Source organism: Danio aesculapii, chromosome 6 (genome assembly GCF_903798145.1).
Source record: "Danio aesculapii chromosome 6, fDanAes4.1, whole genome shotgun sequence".
Lineage (NCBI taxonomy): Eukaryota > Metazoa > Chordata > Actinopteri > Cypriniformes > Danionidae > Danio > Danio aesculapii.
Genome location: NC_079440.1, coordinates 21,515,230 through 21,530,918, shown reverse-complemented (window position 1 = coordinate 21,530,918; position 15,689 = coordinate 21,515,230). Strand labels below are relative to the sequence as shown.

The following is a 15,689-nucleotide window of genomic DNA, read 5'->3' as shown; positions in this document are numbered from 1 at the left end:
CTGTTTTTTATGAATACTCCAAATAAATATAGTAATAATCTGCAATGTATAACACCTCTTTTGGCCAAATTTGGGGATTTTATAATAAACAAGTTAAGATTTAGCGATTTTTGAATGACTATATCTGAGGAATCAAATGCACCACATTAGGCTATGCTTTTATTTAATATTTTTATTTTTTGGTTTAATTCTCTTGGCCAAAATTTCATTAAGTCTATATGCAGGGGTGCTGAAATATAATTGCTAAACCGGCATTGAGTGGGTTGAGATCAAAAGCGGATTTTTTTTTCAAACAGAATATCTGACTTTAGCTTTGTTTTTCAGATAAACAAAAATTTTCATTTAGCATGTTTCTGAAATATCTACAAAACTGTCATGATATTTTTTTATGCTCTAGAAGAGTCAAAAATACATACAGCACCTTCAAACCAATTCAAATGCAGGGCTCGAATTTGCAACCTTTTTGGTCGCATATGCACCCAAATTTTAAGCTGTGCGACCTCATAATATATTTGGGCGCATTTGTGCGACTGCATATAATGGTTGTAGTGTGACCTCTTTTGATTTTTTTTCTAAAAATGTGCTGAATCTGTCTTCCCTGCCACTATGATGGTTAATATTAGCTGTCAATCACTCAAGGTTTTCTGCTGTCAGATGACAGGGAGCTTTTGTGACTGCGAGAAATACAAACGGCTGAAGAGTGAAAAGTACACAGGTTTGCAAACCCCACCTAAAGTTACAAATAATGGTGTCGATGACAGCAATCATGTGGTGAATGTTGATCCACCAGCCGAGATCAATCGAGTGTTTTCGGAGAAAGTGGCCTAATTTCGATGCGTTGCATTCTCTGCGTGTTCAGTGCAAATGTCCGCTAAATGTAAAATCTAACACTGTACACATCATCGCCAAAGAAGCTCACCTTTACTAAATTTAAACTGATGCGGCTTATAACAAAGAACGTTATTGCGCAGGTGGTCATCGCGAGAATCCTGCTCTGCCCCCCTCATATATTGGGCCGGCTGACTTGCCTGCTTTTTTCCCACGAACACAGAAAAATGAAAATCAGCTCATAACGAGACTGAACATTTAAAATGATACAAACCGAAAGCAAAAGAGTGACTTTACTTTCTTTCTTTTGTCCATTCTTTCTTGAGATGTATATTATTTTCTGTTTAATTACTGATGACTGCTTTGCAGCTTTAAGCATTGAAGGATTTATTATAATCTTTTGTTTTTGTAGCAGAAATATTATTTATTAAATTGACATGCATATAAAAACAATAGTACAAAATAAATATTTTTTACTGCTTCGTTCGTGTTTGATGCAAACCATAAATTAATTTTTCATAAAATAACAGTAGGACTTTTTATAGCACATAACTTGCATTCAAGCACATTCAAGGCAGCATGATAATGAGAAATGTAATTCATTGTTAGTATTATTGTCAACATCGTCATCATTAATATTTTATAAATATTAGACATTCATTTTGGAATTATTGTGCGAATATCACAGCATTAGTTAATTATGTAAGTCATCACAGCATTAGTTAGAAAGTTGTTTCTGGGTTTTGCTAGTCCTAATTTATGTTGTTTTCAAATACATTAAATCCCTTAAAGAGCCCATATTATGGGTTTTTGAAAATGCCCTTCCATGTAGTGTGTAACACAGCTCTAAGTGAAGTGAAATATCCAGCTAAGGCTTAAATCTGTAAGTGTACAGTGTTTAAAACTATTGATTCATCTATAAAAGAGTCGACTCATAGTGCTTCAAACGAGTCGTCTTGATAACGAGTCATTAGGTGTTTCGCGATGACGCAGCCACGAAACACAAGCCTCGCCAGTAGTTACGCGCGCCAACCAGGGAGATTTGAAACCTGCTGCCCCGCCCACTAACACAGAAAAAACACTAGACACACACACACAGACGCCGCCGGTTGAATGAAGTCACGCTGTGCTCAGATGGATAATATTGACAGTCTCTACCCAAAGATGAGTTGTGAACTGTGAAGAATCAGTGGTTGAGGTTTATTCACTAGTGTAAGTAAGTGCGATTAAAATTGTTGCCTCGTTTAACTTGCAAATTATGTATTTATTGTGTTTTGTTACTTGTTAACCTGGTACAGTACACGCGGTTACTCTTTATATTCTCTTATCACATGTAAGCCACGTTAAAAACGCGACGCGTGCCGCTTTGTTTACGGATTTAACGTTAAAGGCTTTTGTGAGCTCGCGTTCCACTGCCGTTTGTCGTTGCTATGGCTATCGTAAGCTAGGAGACAGGAGACTTGTGTCGATCTCCCTAGTTCTGAGGAGGAACGTGATGTGTTTGTGTGTGTGTGTGTGTGTGTGTGTGTATGTGTGTGTGAGAGAGAGAGAGAAAAAGAACAGGTCGAGTTTGTGACGCCTAGGGGCTAGGAGACAGGAGACTCGCGTCGCTTTCCCTAGTTCTTCTGAGGAGCGTTGTGTGTGTGTGTGTGTGTGTGTGTGTGTGTGTGTGTGTGAGAGAGAGAGAGAGAGAGAGAGAGAGAGAGAGAGAGAGAGAGAGAGAGAGAGAGAGAGAGAGAGAGAGGGAGAGGGAGAGGGAGAGGGAGGGAGAGAGAGAGAGAGAGAGAGACTCGCGTCGCTTTCCCTAGTTTTTCTGAGGAGCGTTGTGTGTGTGTGTGTGTGTGTGTGTGTGTGTGTGTGTGTGTGTGAGAGAGAGAGAGAGAGAGAGAGAGACTCGCGTCGCTTTCCCTAGTTCTTCTGAGGAGCGTTGTGTGTGTGTGTGTGTGTGAGAGGGAGAGGGAGAGGCTAGGAGACTCGCGTCGGATCTCCCCAGTTCTTCTGAGGAGGGTTGTGTGTGTGTGTGAAAAAAGCCTTACACTATGAAGCGCGTGTGCACTGTGACTACTTTTATATAGTTGATTACCAGCTGGGCATTTCACTCTGTCTCGTGCTGAAGCCTGTCACTGTCGACCAATCGCAGCAGGCTGTCATCGTTCCAATCAGCGCAGATTAGCTTCGCGCTGAGGAGGGGGTTGGGAACAAATGAATCGCTGAACGATTCATATGGGAGTCGTTGGGATAATTAGGTAAAAATAAATGCAGATTATAAGAACATAAAAGTGTTTTATGACCTTGCATGCATATTAGACTGTTGTTGGAGACCCTTACAACCTAAATATGACCCTATTTCATGTATAATATGGGCTCTTTAATATACAATTTGCAGTGGCGCTCATTCAATTTTGGTGGGTGCTCCTAATTTGTTCTGCTGCTCCTAAATTTTTTAATTTGGGAGCACCAGTGCTACCAAGTAAAAAAGCAAATTTCGAGCTCTGAAACGTATTAGGTGAAGCTGATTTTGAAACCATGTTTGGCTTTTAAATGTAACCTAAATTGTATTTTTTTTCACTCGTTTTAGGTTTCATCTGATGTACTCAAAGTGATGGCAGCTTCTGACTCTGAACCTGTTGTGCTGTTTAGTTGTGGGGCTGTCATGTTCTTGGACTCATTACTTGCTTCACCACAACAAGCCATAGAAGGCGTTTTAACAGAGGAAGAGTTCATCAGGTGAGAACATGCAAGATTATTTAATCACTTTGTCCTGAAAACATATTGGTAAACCTATCATTTAATCTAAATGCTATTTCTTAAATGTAATGGTTCACAAAAATAATAAAACATTTGATTGATTTACTGCTCCCTCAGGCAGCCTAAGTCTGCGTCTCATCACACCCCTAAACTATAGCATATGAAATTCACAGCTATTAGCTGAACCATGCAGTCGATCTGTTGATGGATCAGCAGTTTCGGATCAACACTTTCAGGGAGATTTCAAATGGCGTGTCAGTGATGTCATCACATTATAATCATTACATGATTACAATATGGGATGTTTTACATAAAGTTGTTTACATTTTAAGACTTAAAAAAACTGTTACACACATACATATGCCATATGGATTGCAAAAACTTTGACGCTCAATATTTCAAAATCATTCAACGCAGGTAGAACCTTATAATTCCAAGGTGACGATAGGTTTGAGAATTAACAATAATAATAGCCTACTCATATTAACCTTAATTTTACATCTAAAGAATCGTGATCTTGATTTTAAGCAAAAAAAAATTGTGATTCACATTTTAGCCAGAATTGTGCAGCCTTACGCTGAACTGTGGTTATGTCACATTCACCCACCCACCCAAACGAGTGACACGCGCAACACAGAGGCCAGCCTGGGTTGCCAGGTGTGTGCAAAGCACTTGTTTTGCAGTTCAAATCCAATTCGGCCTGCTAATTTCACCCTCATGCTTTATCATCAACATCAAAATATCGAAAGAGATTGACTTAGAAAGTCACCTACCAGTTTTACAATCGTTTGATCAGCTGTAGTTTAAAATTACACTCTGTTTTTCCTCCTTGGTCTCTGTCGCCATTGTGTGGATGGCGCTGTATCTCCGAAATTATAAATATTTAAAATAGACACTATTCTTATAAATGAACTGCATAATTGGCATCTAAATAACTACATGCCTAAAAAGCATCAAAAGTACATTGTTGACCAACAGCTGTAAAATTCTGTAGATGTAAAATAAAGGTTAATATGAGTAGACTCTTATTATTATTTCTCAAACATATTGTAAAAAAAAAAACAATATTATGTGCAAGTCTACTGTTGGTGAAAATGCTAAATTTTATATAGACTTGGAATGGTGGACTTGAACAGACATTAAATTGGTCCTGGTCTTTAATGTACAGTAAAGTGATGACATCAGAATACAACGATTCATAATTCTGAAGTTTATTTATTATGTTTGAGACGTGCTTGCAATCTATCATTGACAGAATTATTAGACCATTTTTTAAACTGGAAAAATCAGACATTTGTCATTATCAGATCCCTTTTGCATTATATTCAACATATAGGCTAGAGTAGTTATACTGACACTGTTAAACATTTATTTTTATGCACAACACTGTGTTTGCTATGAAAGAAAAACATATTAAATGCTTGTCGCAATCATTATTCTAATGTGATATAGGACTGCTCGATTGTGGGAGAAATCATAATCGCGATTGTTTTGGTCATAATTGTAATAACGATTATTCAAAACTATTATCAGTTGAGGTCAAAATTATTCGCCGTCCTGTGAACTTATTTATATATATATATATATATATATATATATATATATATATATATATATATATATATATATATATATATATATATATATATATATATATAATTTCCCAAATGATGTTTAACAGAGGAATCTTTCACAGTATTTCCTATAATATTTTTAATATTTTGAAACCTATTTTAGGGTCAATATTATTATTATTATTAGCAATATATTTTTTGATCATCTGCAGAAGAAACTACTGTTATTCAATGACTTGCCTAATTACCCTAATTAAGCCTTTGAATGTCCCTTTAAACAGAATACTAGTAACTTGAAAAATATCTAGTCAAATATTATTTACTGTAATCATAGCAAAGATAAAATAAATCATTTATTATAAAAGTTATTAAATCTGTTATGTTTAAAAATGGGTTGAGGAAAATCTGCTCTGTTAAACAGAAATTGGAGGAAAGGGTCGTTAATAATTCAGGAGGGCTAATATTTCTGACTTTAACTGTATATATGCACAGTTATTTTCTTCCCTGTAAATAAGGAAAGGGAAATAAATACAATAGAATAAAAATGTGAAACAAACTGTGCTTTAAGCATCTTCTCTGTAAGAAAAAACTTCAGCTGCAAAAGCAGTAAGTGATTTTGTCCTTTTGTTGTTTGATAAATAATAAAAACACGGCAGCAGGATTAATGCGCGCTGTCACTTTAAGAGTAGTGCGGCTCTAATATGGTTTCTCTTTCACATATTGTTTGATACCCAACTTGTTTATTACACAAATGAGGGTTAATATAAATAATCACTAAACACCGCGCTCTAACACAAATGTGCATGTATCTGACCATTAAAACGCTCACATTAAGATGGCTCACAGGTTCTGTTCACTAAAGTAGACTTCATTCACATGCTCGCGCACGCCCACTTGCGGTAACAGGTCACGGTCAGCTCACGTGTGATTTCGTGGCCATGAATACATAATTACATTAAGACAGAAATGTCATTTTTGGGTGAATTATACCTTATAAAAACAGTATGTGACTCTTTCAGCACCATTTCAACACCATTGGTGTCCACATTGCTGAGCAATGCATGTAAAACAATGTGAAGACTTGTGCAGCAGCCTCTGCTTATCTCCTGACCTTGGTAATATGATTGACAGAATCGTGGAAATGCTGGATTAAGATAGTCTTAGGTTTAGATAGTCTTTTCTGATTAATTGTTCAGCTCTAACTGTTATTGGCCAATCAGATTCTAGAACCAGACAGAACTGTTATATATATACGCACATATGCGTAAACAAATCAAACTTTTTTTTCTGAATTTGACGTACTAAAGTTTCGGGGGTAGTGTGTCAATACGATTGACACAACGCAAGGTCGAATTTATTTTTCAACATGCAAAAATTATAGACAACAATTTCGGGTTCAGTGTGCAATAACTTAAGCTTCTCCATTTCCATTTCTGTTTAAGAAATGGGCGAGGTCAAGCAATCTGTACACTCAAGGCTTTCTTGAAACAGTGTTTCTATCATAATGTGGAAACAAGCAAAATTTTTCTTTTGTTTAATTGTCAAATTATGTCCATATGAATTGAAAGAAATACGAAACAGAACCGAGAACACTCTTGCTTTGCCTTCCTTCTGTAAATTAAATTTGTCAGTGATATTTGGATAAACATGTCAGAACACAGGTTATGTCTGTGGCAAAGAGTGACAAAATGCAAAAAAGAAAAAATTGTTTGTCAATAGATAAATTAAGAAAAAGAAATGTAGCACAGGTTCGTTATTTCTAGTATTCACAAGACTACAATTTTGTGAGCTTCATATTAAGCAGGGTGAGCGTTTCTACATTACTCTGTTCAAATGCCAATGCATGTTAAAAAAAAAAAAACAAAAAAAAAAAAAATTTTTTTTTAAGCCTACTTAACACATTGTTCTGACATGTATGGGGCCGGGAGAGGTTATTGGCTTTAGTAGACACACAGGCTAAAAACTGAAAATGAAACATGACTGTCCCTTACAAGTAAATTTCCTCATGTACAAGAGAACTTAACCTGGATCTGTGCGAAGCTGTGGCAGCTTGTGGGTTAATTTTCCTAGACACTCACATTTTGTTTAGTAACATCGGTTTAGTCCTCTTCTACGGTGTCCCTGAACTTTTTCCTATGAGAGAACATTGACAATGGTGACCTTAAAACTGTTAAATACGAGGAAAGGCAAACTTCTGGTCAACATTTCAAATTGTGACAACTTTGAATGATGAGAGAAAAAAACGCCAGCAAAACTAAAGCCAATAAATGTCTTTACCCATCTCCCACCATGCAAGTACATAAACACACACTTTAAAACACACAAACACACACCTTTAATTATTCTCATTCTTTTTTACTTTGTCAATATATCGTAGTGTAAACGGTTTAATAATTTCAATTATGTTATAAATTAATAAATAAATAATCAGCATTAATTCACATTAACTCTCATGGTATGTATGCACAGTGCGTACAGCCATACGGCTGCATGCACCAATGGGTTTAATTGATTTAACTCACTGTGGACCACATACCGCTTGGATATCGATGTCACTTAAAAAAAAAATTTGCATTTCAAAAAACAAACAAACACAACCTCCAAACATTTCTCTAAATGATTCTGAAAAAAAACTAAATAAAAAACATCAACTTCGGGTCGAAAATTTTATAAGCTGTTGGACAAGGGCAGAGCTACAGCCTGTGCATCTCGGGCCAAGGCCAAGCTACGGCTTAGATTTAAGGCCCTTTCAGAGCTCTACTTGGGAAAAACCGGGAAAACCAAAGGTATTGATTTTGCATTATCTGTTTACTTGCATTATATGAATCTCCAAGAACTACAAACTACAATTGCATCTAAAAAGCGTTTATGTTCTGCTGAAGAAAGTCTAGTACATTTTAAGACCTCAGCCAAATTTCCATATATTGGTTAACTGTTCCTTTAGATTTTGATTTAATTTAAACTGTTTCTATAGGTGTAAGATGTTATGTTTTCTGTTCTACAGGTGGAGTACTGTTGTTAAGGCAGGACACCAGCTTGTTGTGTTGTTTTGCACGGAAAAGGTTCTGTCTTCTTAAATCTGTTTATTTTTCTTTTATCAGTGCATGAAGAGAACCTGTGAATCAGCTCTGATAAATTGTGTGTTTCAGAGAGGAGAGCACTTCCTGTATGCTCAAAGATTTAACCCCAACACTGTTGTGAAGTACAGATTTGAGACTGAACCTGGTCCCTTCGCTCCTGTCAGTTTCTCTGCCACATGCAGGGGTAGTAATATACATCTGCAGTACTTGTGTAAGTATGTAAATTGTAAATTGTGTAAATTAAAATGACTTTGTTTTTTAGTTTTGCATTTTATTTTGCACATTTTACAGAAATTATTTGTCAGTGATGCCCATGCATGTTCAGAAATAGTTTTCTTACATGCAGATTAATCATTTTGACATTGCACAAGTTAACAGTGCCATATCACAGAGCTCTACTAAGCCCACTGTATTTTTCAGTTATGTTATGTACTAATTATTTTTTAAAAATTAGTGAAGTAATGTCATTTATTAAGCACATTAATTTCAATATAAGGGTCCTTCTCTCAAAGTTTGATTTAATCATTTTTAAACCGAATACTGTTTAATTTATCATTTGTTGTGAAAGAACCTAAAGATTACAATTGTTTGTTTTGTGTGGACTAGTATAAAAATGTGAATTTGTAAAAATTTAATGAATATGTAATAGGATCAATCCCTCTTCCTAATGTTCATTCATGACTTATAGTTAACTTACAATTTAAATCTGTTTGCAATACTTTCCTGCCCTCATGCTTTTATTGGTTATGTAGCTCTTTAATTGGCCAGTTATCAGATTCATGCACCAAATGAGAATAGTTCACATGTAATCAAGCAGTTGCTTAGAAACAAGCTTGACCAATCAGCATCATTTGCATCTGTTGAACCTAGTGGCAGCACGCTCAAATGTTAACATAGTGCCCTGATGACAATTTTGTACTAATAGAGATGAAAATGCTTCACATCTTTTCAGTTATGAGTGGCAGTATATATGAAAGTGTGTTACCACTCAGAAGTTCAGTTTCTGAAGCTGGAGCTGTCCAGGCTCTACCCCGCTCTTTGTGTCTCAGTTTACCTCTGGGGGAGCAAGAGCTGACGTCTGGTGCTGCTGTTGTGCTTGATGAGGCTCATGCTGCTGTTGTTGGATTTCCCCACCCCTCTGCTGGAGCTGGCAAAGGTGACCCTTATTATTACCAATACATTGTCTTTGTAATCTTCTGTATCTTGATTAATCAATGTGAAAGCTGATGTTTTTGTTAAACGTGCATAGAAAATGTATCAACAGTAACTTGCCATTTCAAAAACACTTGTTAGCTTGTAGATTTGCAAACCTTAGCAGAACATTTTGGTTTAGTCTGAGTAAATACTATTTAGTTTGTTATATTTTATTCAACAAAGTCCTGGCATTTGTCTACTTTTAGTCAATAAAAATTTTACGTTAGCCTAACGTGATGCGAAATTGATTGATTCCAATCCAAAAGAAAGACATGTCCTGTTAAACTGTACAGTTCTGTACAATTCTGAGGTAAGAAATTAATGTCTTATAAATAGTTTGTTTTACAAAATGAACTTTAACCTGCTAATTTTTTTGAGAATCAAAAGTTTTAAACATGGTGCACTTTCAGATTTAAACGTCAGCTGAATGTTTTCATTGAGCTGTTACTCAGTTTATGGAGGGTCATTTACAAAATCCATAATTGGGGCTCTTTAAAATTCACGTAGATAATGAAGAAAATGCGTTAATTCTGGACTTCCTAGATATGCCTCTGTTGGAGTGAAACCGATATCTCGGAACCTACTCATCAGCATGATCATACCTTAAACCTAACATTATCATGTGGTAATGGAAAGTTTCCTTTTGCCTGTTAACAGCATAATTCTGAAGTGCACATGCAATACCGTTTTTTTTTTTTTTTTTTTTTTTTTCCATTTCACATATATACATTATCTCTAAAATTTACATTTATATCATCATCATTAAAGTTTTTAAAATAACTTTTTTCTCTTTTTTTGTCTTGTGACCAGATGTGGTTTTATATCATAGAATGAAAAAGACATTATACCTGAATGAAACTGAAATAACATTTTCAGTGTGTGATCAACAGTATTTCAGTGGCCTTGGACTTTGCTGCTGGAGACACACTACAAAATTTTTCAACCTGCTTCAGCACATTTGCTTATTTTATATAATCCTAAATAAGCTTAATTAGCTGCTTAATTTGTGACCTCTCTCTGGTTAATGTCTTTTAGACAGCATGGGCATTAATGGCCCATTCCCAGTGAGGGGTATGGTACTGTATGCTTGTTTTATGTCAGTGTTTACTGTCAAAAGGTACCAAAAAGTGAAGTGTTCTGTACCATTTTTTGGGGACCCTTTTCAAAGTGGTTTCACTTTTTCTCTCTATTTGCATGCACTCGCCACAGATCTAGATTTTAAATACTGATAATAACCACATTCCACAACAAACACGAGAGTGAAGCATGGGGAAACAAACTAGCAAATGATTTTTTCAGCAACCCAAAACATGAATAAACAGCAATGTTTAATTATCATTGCCTTTTGGACTATTATGAACTCGGAATAACATAGTTACTTTTTAACAAGAGGTTACATGTGCTGGTAAGGAATAAAGATACAGATGAGACGTTTGCAATGTAGGCTAGGTGTTTCATATATTTTTTTGAACCCAAATAAGGCCTTAATGTACATTTGGGATTTCGGAGTCTCAAGAGTCATGTCAAGACATGTAAGAGTCATGTGTTCCCATGTTTTACTTATTTATTTTTATATAATTGCAGATGTTACAGTAGGCTATTTCACATTATCATTCATCTGCAGCTATGATTAAATCCTGTTGATGGCATGTTAAGTAATTGATGTATAAGTATGTGTGAATAAAGCATCTGTTTTGTGAGAAGTGGTTCTCATATGATATGTGAATGCTCCGTACAGCTTTACTTTTCCATTTCTTTGAAGTGTCGTCTGCAGCTTTCTGTCATGCACCACACCTTTCAAAAGGGTACCGTTTTTTCAGTGCATACACAAGCCTGATAAATGTGACCCATACCGTACTGCACTGAACTGTATCACTCTGTGTAAATGATAAAAGTAAAAAAAAGAATAAAGTAAAAGAAACTATGCAAGTAAAAGTTTATGCTCAGAGATTCTCTTGAGCATCGAACTTGAGAGGCCTTAACCAAGTTGACCCGATCTTCCTCCTTTCACATGCCACATTTAATTCTTGCTTCGTAATGAGATTAATATTAATGTAACAACCCTTCGAACAACCCAGCCCCCCCCCCCCCCCTTCCTTTTCTTTTATTACCATGGACTATTGGTGTGATGATCATTATGATGTTGTCATTTGTAGATTATCTTTGCATCTGGAACAAACATTTCCAAACTCTTCAGGCTTGTAAAGAATTGTCCGGAACAATCTACAGTCAGGTGTGGTTATTACTTATCACCATTATTGTTATTCTTATTACACTTCTACAAATCCTGAAAATAATCTTTATTTGTGAGAAAAAACATGAGAAGAAAAAAAATTTTTTTTTCTGAATACAGATCTGGTGTTATTCTGGAAAGCTGTACATTCCTCATGGGAAGATACTATCAGTAATTTCTTTTGAGTGCCAAAAGTCATCTCTCGCGGCTGCCATGGGAAAACTGAAGCAGACAAATCAAAGTGGTAAAGATTTGAAATTTCATTTGAAATATGAAACATCTGTCCTAATCTTTTCTTCAGAATATGTAAAATGAGGCTAAAATATAAAATTAACCCCTTTTTCCTTCTCTTTAGAATCCAAATCATGCAACCTCTTGTCTTCCTGGACGGCTCTGCCGCACAATGACAACATAAACGCAGCAAAAGTCAAGAGCAGAATGTCAACCAGAAATGTAAGAGACACTTCATTGTTATTTTTCCCTACAGATGTTTATGCATCAATGTGGTTTCATGCCAGTTGCACTCACATTAATCGTCAAAGTATATAAACCTGCAGAAGTTTTAATAACAGTCTTGGATATGCAGTAGTGTGAAAGTGTTTGCCCCTTATTTATCACAATATCACCAATTCTGCAATTGTATCACAAGAAAGCCATCCACAATATATCAGGATTGTTCTATTCAAAGGTGAAAGGAGAAATAACTGCATCAGAAAGTTATAAGATGCATTCGTTTATTAACAGCACATGTTTTATAGAATTGTAACAATGTAAAACAAAAGCTCAGCTGTCAAACAAGCTTAACTCTGTTGTGCAGAGAACAGTTTGTGATTGAAAAGGGCACATCTCTAAATTAGTCATAGTAGAAGCATCTCAATTTTGTGGATTATCCATTTAAGAAAAAAACTGTCAAAATAGCAATAAATTGATTTCTAGTTTTCTGTAACCTTAAGACACTAATTACAACTTATTTTATGGAAACATTTTATACTTAGCCCTGGTTTATTTTTAATGCAAAAACATGAATTCCCACTAGATTAATATTTTTCTTCAAGAACAGTAACTGATCAGAATGTTCAGTGAGGTGAGCACAGACTCCTTTGAGCACCTATGTGTGCTTAAATGAACTTTATAGCAGGAGTTGCTTCTTTGTCGATGTATCACATATTGGGCACCTGTACAGTCATATGAACCAATAGTCAATTTAAATAATTTATTCATTTAAATTGTATAATAACTACTAGTCAGTTTAGGCTGACTGTAAGGATTCAGGAGATGAGAAATACAAAGTTTGGAAGTTAGGTTGTGGTTTAATACAATTTGACCATAATAATTTATTTACTACAATAACGTGATGCTTTTTTGCAGACTTCAAACGTCAAGTCTCCAGTGACAGTAGATCAACTTATAGACCACATTAAGGTATTTTCATTTTTTTGTGTGTTTATGAAGGGGGGGAGATATGTGAAACTTAATTCAAGGTTAAGCCATGGTCACACTGCACTTATTACCCTATTATTAATAATAATAATAAATATAACAATGACTTGGTCCGCTAGTCTGTTTTTTAAATTGTTTATTTAGAAAGGGAATTATACTTGTGAAGTAGATGAATAGTTTAAATGTTTTGTTAAACTCTAATAAACTGATTGCAAGGATCTTTTCTTTTTAAAGTGACCATTTCTGTGAGGCAAAACAAAGACAATCCAACGTGGTTATAAAATTATTTAATGACTAGTCTAGCATATAACGAACAAACATACAAAACATCAACAAAAACACAGCGAGGAAATAAAGAGTTTAGATAAAGTATGACAAATCTCACTCAGTTCCACATGACTAATACGAACCATCAAGTATTGATAAATGCCTTTAAAAGGGCACAGCTTAAAACTCATATAAAGAAATACTTGCATTCCTCTCACTTGTGTTGTGTGAGTTTTTTCTGATGCTTGGAAAAAGTCTCTTAAGATGTCCTTTTGTCGTTTGCCGTTTGTGGCGCAGATCAGAGGATACGGGAGGTGTGATCTTTAACTGAGTTTATACTATCTGTTAATAAGAAACGTGGAAACTATGGAAATTTTTCATTCTGTCGGAGACAGATTTTGTGGGGTAGATACATTATAACTATTGGTCAAGTCACACCCATTCTCTACTGACTGACTGTCTCTGGGCTTCTCCTATGCATAATGAGGATCCACCCCGAAGGAATGTATGCAACTTTAACCAGGAATATTAAAGAATGTAATCCATATAATTCATTATCATGCGTTTTGCATCATCTGTTGTGAAATGAAAGTAAAAGTGCAACGATATTTGAAACATGACACTTTAAACACACATAAAGCATGATCTATGCATTTCTATGCAGGTCAATTGGTGAATACATATTGAACAGAGCATACATTATGTACGTTTTAGGAGTGAGCTATGGGTTCGATGAGTCCATTTCAATAGTTAAGATAGTTGCCTTTCGGGCGCCGATAGCAATAAAAGTGATTGAACAAAGGCACTCCAAGTTATTGTATTTTGGCTTGGGAAGAGAAATCAAAGAATTGCATACAACCTTAAGACTACACACAACAATAGTGCAGATACAATAAAGTATTAAAAGCCACCTTAAAGTTTTATGTCTTGTTTTGAATAATGTAATAGTCAATGTTTCTGATGGCAGGTCATAGTGAGTTTCAAAGCAGGGGAGCAGAGTGGCTCAATGCTCTACTACCTATAGACGATAGGCGAGTAGAGGGAACAGACAAGTGGAGGGATGAAGATCATCTCAGGGTGCGAGAAGGAGCAGTAATATGAATGAGGGCAAACAAACATGAAGGGGCGAGATAAGTGGATGGTTTTGAATATTAACAGCGAAACTTTAAAATCATTTAGGAAATGAACTGGTAACCAGTGAAACTGTTGCACGACATGGGTGATGTTATGATAAAAAGAGGTTCTGGTGATGATACGGGCAATTCTGGACCAACTGAAGCTTACAGATGGATTTTTGAGTGAGACCAAAGAGAATGCAGTATGCAGTAATCTAAATGAGATGTGACAAGGCTATGGACAAGAACAGCAGTGGCGTGAGGGGTAAGCGATAGGCAGAGTTGGTTAATGTAAGTAAGCAGAGCGGGGGATGTTATTAATGTGAGAATCAAAAGATAAGGTGCTATCAGGGATGAAACTCAGGCTCTTGACCTGTTTAGAGGGATAAATGGAACAGTCATGAAGACAAAGAGAAAAGCTGTCAGTTTTGAAGAGTGTTAATTTGGTACCGACAAGCAAACCTCAGTTTTTGCACTATTTAATTTGAGAGAGTTGAGAGAGCCAAGATTGGATTTCTGCTAAGCAGACTAAGGGATGAAGGTGAAAAATTAGAAGAGGGTTCGCCAGAGAGTTAGAGCTGAATATTATCCGTGTAGCAGTGGAACTGCATGTTATATTTATGGAGTATATTGAGGCCTGGGGTACACCCAAAGAAACTTATGATACAGTTATGTTTGGCTTTTCACACATTATTTAAAATATGTGGCTAAAATGGCTATTAGTTTTTTGGGGGGGGTTTTGGTGGTTGGGCCAGTGAAAATTTTGGCAGAGTTATACAGTTCTTATATTGTAGGATTTTATGCATTTCTTTGTGAACAGCAAGGCCAGTTTTCCTAGAAAGTTTCTTAGTTTGCCGACCTTTGGCTTTCAGGTCTGGATTTTAAGGGAAATAAAGCTCAAGTCCAGTGTAATGAGAAACTAAGTCATCTGCTGAGAAAAGGGTAGTAGTGTCAAAAATGGAGTCAGTACTAGCAGATTCTATGTCAATATTCTTTGTTACGGAAGGAGATAGTATTGGGAAGTTTGGTGAAGAAAAGAGGGAGTGCAAAATTAAATGAGAAAATTATCAGTTATTGGAAGGTCATCAGCTGTACAGTCAATGGGTGAGATACCAGAGCAACAGATTAGCTTAAGGATGTGTCCTTTAGAGTGTGTGGGAACGTTGTCCAAAAAAGTCCAAAACTCCCAATACATGATATATAATTTGAG

General features: G+C 35.8%; 1 protein-coding gene across 1 annotated transcript in view; it reads left to right on the top strand.

Moving 5' to 3' along the window:
• The window catches only part of nol11 (nucleolar protein 11), a 47,968-nt gene that overhangs the window by 4,296 nt on the left and 27,983 nt on the right, over positions 1–15,689 (top strand). Inside the window, exons 4-11 of the mRNA XM_056459780.1 lie at positions 3,407–3,555; positions 8,155–8,212; positions 8,300–8,441; positions 9,183–9,386; positions 11,581–11,657; positions 11,778–11,901; positions 12,013–12,110; positions 13,026–13,079. Of these exons, the coding sequence (XP_056315755.1) occupies positions 3,407–3,555; positions 8,155–8,212; positions 8,300–8,441; positions 9,183–9,386; positions 11,581–11,657; positions 11,778–11,901; positions 12,013–12,110; positions 13,026–13,079 (906 nt within the window). The remainder of the gene's footprint in view (positions 1–3,406; positions 3,556–8,154; positions 8,213–8,299; positions 8,442–9,182; positions 9,387–11,580; positions 11,658–11,777; positions 11,902–12,012; positions 12,111–13,025; positions 13,080–15,689) is intronic.